The sequence below is a fragment of the Chelon labrosus genome (genome assembly GCF_963514085.1).
Source record: "Chelon labrosus genome assembly, chromosome: 10".
Classification (NCBI taxonomy): domain Eukaryota; kingdom Metazoa; phylum Chordata; class Actinopteri; order Mugiliformes; family Mugilidae; genus Chelon; species Chelon labrosus.
This window is the reverse complement of record NC_140360.1, coordinates 8,601,313-8,607,559: the sequence shown is the minus strand read 5'-3', so window position 1 is coordinate 8,607,559 and position 6,247 is coordinate 8,601,313. Positions and strand designations below refer to the sequence as shown.

Below are 6,247 nucleotides of genomic sequence, written 5' to 3'. Positions count from 1 at the left end.
TGTTCCTTGTCTGTGCTGTGACCACAGTGTTAGGGAGGAATTTGCGGTGATGCCGATGAAGAAGAAGAAGCACCAGAGTCCTGTATGTCTTATGCCTGAAGGAGTTTATTTGGGCTCGTATGCGAGGAGAACAGAAGCTTCGTCATCACAATATAAGTGCATGAGTTCCACCTCAATTCTAAGGGACAAACAGTAAAGCTCAGATTTTTATACTAGCAAGCAAAGCCCAGGCAGCAAATGGATGATGTGTTGGCATCCAATTGGAAACATGAAGATAAGGATTCACACCAGCTAGGAAATACAAATTGACAGTGGCGGAGGGCATTATCATCTAATTCTACAGCTATGCCTGTAATGCAAAGTATCCCCCAGAGAGTGCGATTGAAGACGCCAAAAGAGGGACCTTGGTCTCGGTATGTTCCTCAGAGAGAAAATAGGGCAGATAACTGACGCCAGAAGTAATCACACATTTACCACACAAACTATCCATAGGGAAGAGAAATTATTCTCTAACACACAGTCTTATGATTTCAAGAGAAATTTCCACCACAATATACACTGCATGTACAGCTATCGTATGAAGTAGATGAAGACAAAATGAATTGTTCTGCTTACATGGTGAAAAGCAGATGACCACTGAAGGTACTATGGTGATTTTCATTGTCATAAATCCTTGAGTTTGTCCACAAGCGCAAAAACACAACATCTCCAACCTCTAATAACAACGTGGCACCATTAGAACTACTCCCATAACCAGAAGGCTGATTTTCATTGGCCGCAAAAACATGCTCTCCATTCCTGACCAGCACTGCAGCTGAACCATGTGAATTATGTCCATATGCACCAATGTAGAACTCAAAGTGGTAGGCGCCTCTCACTGGTGCATTGAAAAAACCTGGAAGACACATTTTTATTTTCTTCAGTAAATGTAAAAGAAGAATTGCTGTCAATATTGCAAAAAGAAAATAATCATATTGTTTAAATCTGTGTATTTGAAGTACCTGTATTAGGGCTGTAGGCATTTCCAATATTTGTAACAACGTGTCTGAAAACCAGAGTTGTGTGTGCATTGAATGGTCCAGTGTGTCCTTCACCTGAATCCAGCAGAGAGGCTGAGAAAGCCACTTGTTTCACTGAGAGAGAGACAAACATACTCATATTACAGTTACTGATGTTACAGCGAGTGGACTGTTGCTATAAAGAGCTTGTTTCTAAATTCACAAACCTTCCCCTGCTCTCTTCAGAGCCTCCACATGGTTTTCTGTGATGTTGGTTCTGGCTTTAAGGTTTATCAGTTCTTCTTCCTGTCCTAAAATGAATCCAAAAAGTAGCAGCATGAAATAAACTATGGTCTCTTGTGTAAATAATCTTTGATTGAAGTATTTCTTCATCAATTATTTTCACCTGAAGGTTTGCTTTAGTAATTGAAAACGTGGATATTGTTTCAGTACTGTCCAGAAGAACAGTAAATACATTTGTAAATACATTTAGAGCCTAAACAAAGGAAATTGAACTTGTTGGACTTTCTTTTAGATGTTTAACTGCTTATCCAAGTGGCTTCTTCAGATCTAAATGACTGTAGGGTCCAATTCTCCGCCAGTCATTTAGAACAGAAGAAGATATATGTATGAGTGGCGACACGTCTTCAAGAAACCAAACAAGTGTTTGAACAATACCATAAACTCTATGACTGAGAATTTTCACAGACATATTGACAATTTCAATGTGTAATGGGTCAAATAAGGTGGTTCTGGGTTTGAACCCACCAGCTGGCGCTTTTCTCTTCTCTGTAGTTTGCATGTTCTCCCTCTGCCAGGTGCTCCAACTTCCAGCCACAGTCCAAAGACATTAAAGTTAGGTTAATTGGTGTTTTGAAATTAGCCATAGGTGAGTGTGAATGATTGTTCTGTTTTTCTGTGTTAGTCCTTTTCTGTGACTGGCGACCCGTCTGGAGTGTACCCTGTCTCTAACCCAGGGGTCGGCAACCCAAAATGTTCAAAGAGGCATATTGGCCCAAAAAAACAGAAACCATACCTGTCTGGAGCCGGAAAAAATTAAAAGCCTTATATAAGCCCATGGGTGCAGATCCGGGGGGGGGACATGTCCCCCCCCAATTTGTGAAAAACATGAATTGTCCCCCCCAATAAAAATTATTCGAAATTGAACAAATGTATTTTCAGACTTCACATTCTTCACATTTTAGATTCACATCTAAAAAGAAATTATTTGTATGGTGCCATGGTATGAGTTGCATACCGACAAAAAACAAAAATCACTTTTGTGTCCCCCCCATCCCTGACATCGGATCTACACCCCTGTATAAGCCTAATATGAAGGCAACATAGGCTGTCAGTATATTAGCTATATAAGCCTACTATTAAAATGACTAAGTAAGGTACAAATACAAAATGAGCATTAATGATTAAATGTTTATTTTCCCTGGAGCGCATCCTGGAGAGAATGACGCACCACGTGACTACGCTGCTGTACGATATTTGGTGCTTCAAGTTTAACTTCCATTACAATATTGATGTTTTATGTTTTGTTGCATTGATTAAATTATAGAAATACAAGAAATAGAAATACAGATACAGATCAGCAGTCTTTCTCTTTTTGCCTTTGGGATCCATGGCCTATCACCCCCGTTTATTTACAACAGCCACCCGTATGGAATTAGAACGCTGCCATAAATCGTGCGAGATAAATGAGACTCGCGCGAGCGCAAATCAAACATCCGCGAGCGCAAATCAAACATCCGCGCGCGCATTTTTCCCCCCCGAGCGCTTTTCCAAGCACTCGCGAGCTATTTTGTATCCTGTATCTATGCCCCCTGGAGCAATATTGTAGCCTGCGAGGAGAAAAACAGCTCGCGCGCGTGCAGAGTCCGCTCGCAAAACTTTCCCCTGCTCGCTCGCGAAACTCTCCTCTCCTCGCGCGGAAAACTGTCCCCTGCTCGCGTGCGAGTTATTTCTTTTAGTGGGCGTTTTTGTCAGTGAGGGGGACGGGCCTGGGGGCATGCCAATCACCATTGTATCCCCGAATATAATTGGTTGAGCGTATTGGCCAGTTGAACAGCAGGGTACGGCAACACTACTAGGATACAGGATACAAAATAGCTCGCGAGTGCTTGGAAAAGCGCTCGGGGGGGATGTTTGATTTGCACTCGCGCGAGTCTCATTGTGCTCGCGGATGTTTGATTTGCGCTCGCGGATGTTTGATTTGCGCTCGCGGATGTTTGATTTGCGCTCGCGCGAGTCTCATTGCGCGCGCACGATTTATGGCAGCGTTCTAATTCCATACGCTCGCGCGAGTCTCATTGCTCTCGCGGATGTTTGATTTGCGCTCGTGGATGTTTGATTTGCGCTCGCGCGAGTCTCATTGCGCGCGCACGATTTATGGCAGCGTTCTAATTCCATACACCCGCCTGTCACCGTGCTGCACTGTGTGTTGCAGGCTATGACGCAATTCTGCTATTTGGCAATTCTGAAATTCGGTATTTATTACATAAATTTTTACAGCATAAGAATGTTTGTGTCAGGTTTTCCCCCTAAACAATTTATTCCAAAAAGATGGCGTACCAAAAAATAAAATTTATCTTCCATTGGCACTTTACATGGAAAAGAGAAATGGAAACGAACTAACATTTATTAAAAAAATTATGAGTTAAATTATTATTTATTAGCGTAGTATTTTTTTTTGTTGGAAAGATTGTGTAAAATCAAAAAAAGCCCCAAAAATTAATTCTTTTTCCATTTTCACACATTTTTGAAAAAGCTCCAGGGAGCCACTAGGCGAGTGCTATGGAGCCGCGGGTTGCCGACCCCTGCTCTAACCTAATGACTCCCAGGATAGGCCACTCTAAAAGACAAACATGTACAGATAATGAATGAGTATATCTCATTTACCTTGGTACTGTTGCTTCAGCTTGTCCAACTCAGTCTTTTGCAGCTCCAGTTCTCTCAATTTAGCTGCTTGAGCTAAAAAATTAACACATGGTGAGACACATTCTTTGCAAACATTTCAGTATCATGCTTCTAAATTACAGCCTACTGTACCTTCGTTCTCTTTCTGTAAGTATGTCACCTCCACCTTCAGTCCTCCAAACAAGGCGCTCATCTCTCTCAGCACAGCATGGATGTCACTTGTACAGGTTTGTTGGTTTTCAGAGCTATTATCAGTTTGCCGTAATTGTGGAATAATGTCCTTGTCAGATTCTGTTTGAAGCTGAGTTGAAGAGACACAGCAGATCAGCAGGAACAATGGGTAAAACTTTGCCATCCTTGTTCACAAAGTGTTCATCTATGAAGATGAATTTTCCAGTTTGTGTTGAGCCCAGCCTTAAATAGTGTCTTAACTGTAGGAGATCAGTTATTACCAGAAGTTGTTTTTCTTATCTGAAGCAAGTGCAGATGATAAGATCTCGCAAAACTTTTTCTCGGTATCTCGCAAAACTAGGCGCGTTCGACTTGTCTGCGCCTGTCTGAGTCTGACTTGCTTACGTCAGCGTGATCTTACGCCGACTGTAGGGGTGGAGCATAAAACGGCTGCAGACCTAGTATATACAGTCAATGCTGCAGACAAGTCGGACACGGTCAACTTCCTGTAAACAATGGCGGATCTCGCGGTGTTTGCATTCGTTGTTGCCGACGAAATAGAAGCTTTGGAGTTACCGGAATTTATACCCGTGTTACAACAAGCCACACAGCACAGCGACGTAGCGCCGCCGTAAGTGCGACGCATGGGGAAACGTAGATGCTGTGTAGCACAGAGATAGTTCAGGGCTCTCAAGTCTCACGCATTGGGCGTGAGACACACGCATTTCAACCCGTTCACACGCTCACACGCCACACTTTGTATTTCTCACGCAGATAAATTACCAGGATAACGCGCACCAAGCTGCGCCGCTATTTTTTGAAACAATAGAATATGTCTTAATCAAACGCGTTCCCGTAGAGTTCAGAGGCGCCTTAACGCACCAGCCAATCAAATAAAAAGAATATAGCTCCTAAACTAAATAAAAGATAAAATATAACATAATAGAATTGCTGTATCCTGGCAAGATTTAGATTTTCCTGCTTCAGACGCTCGCTGAGAAAAGGACCGTCACATCGCTCGAGTCACAAAAAAAAAAAAATATTCCCAATCTGAGCTCTGTCTCTAGCCTCGCGATAACTGTACACCTCTTGTACACTTGGCCTAAAATGTAAGGCAGGGTGCTCATTACGTCGATTGCGATCGACTGGTAGATCGCGATGACAGTACGGGTAGATCGCGTGCCATTTATTTATTTATTTATTTATTTATTTATTTATTTAAGATTTTAGTCTGAAACATTTATCCATTTCAACTCCAAAACAAACAGCAAGACAACGGTTTTTCTTTATTTATTTTTACTTTACATTTGCAATACCCTCAGTTTAGCGGCACACATCCACAGCCACGCACAACTTCAACAGCTCAAGAGACTACCGTCTTTCTTAAAGAGACAGCGCTTTTGTAAAGGCACAGTGCACAAGTTTTTCTTGATAAAATTAAAAACAAAGATGGATAGAGATTTTAACACTGTAGCAACAATTAATATGACAAAAATAAATAAATATATGTACACATATATATATATATATATATATATATATATATATATACGGATAGATCACTTTGACTTGGTCATTGTAAAAGTAGCCCGCAAGTGAAAAAAGTGTTGGAACCTGTATAGTGGAGCTTGGTTGGAGTGGTGGGATGGAAAATCAACTTCTAAGGAAGGGCATTATCAACGTAAGATAGAAGAAAAAAACTGAGCTTTGGAGCTTTGCTTGAAGGCTCATGCAGGAGCTAGCTAGCATTCACCTCCCTCCATGATGAGTGCTCAGTGCTGCACTTAGTTGCAGAAATATCTTTCCTAGGGGGCTAAATTGTGTAATACCATATAATTGATAAGCAATTTATGTCATTTATCAGATGAACCCACCCCCCGCCCCCAACCTGACATCGCCGCCAAAATCTCACTCTGAACTCAGTTCAAAACTTGAGAGCCCTGTAGTTTGCCCATTGACAGGACGTCGCGACGACGTCGCTTACCGCTGCTCCGCCGACGTTCCAGCGCTCTCTGCGCGATCTTCATGCTACGGGTCTACGCCGCCTATCCTACACATTGCCTACTTAATTTGTGCTTTACAGAGCCCTTATATAACCTTTGCCAATATGGTAATATGAATAATAGGCCTATATAGCCTATATTATTATTGCT

The 6,247-nt window shown here is 41.9% G+C and overlaps 1 protein-coding gene across 1 annotated transcript; it reads right to left on the bottom strand.

The window, feature by feature from the left end:
• Positions 1-452: 452 nt before the first annotated feature.
• LOC311493847 (complement C1q-like protein 4) lies at positions 453-4,470 on the bottom strand. Its single transcript, XM_084552633.1, has 5 exons — positions 4,056-4,470; positions 3,906-3,977; positions 1,226-1,309; positions 1,002-1,133; positions 453-895 (listed from the first exon to the last, which is right to left on the bottom strand). Exons 1-5 carry the CDS (start codon positions 4,276-4,278, stop codon positions 612-614), a joined length of 795 nt encoding a protein of 264 aa, XP_084408759.1. The 5' UTR covers positions 4,279-4,470; the 3' UTR covers positions 453-611.
• Positions 4,471-6,247: the final 1,777 nt, after the last annotated feature.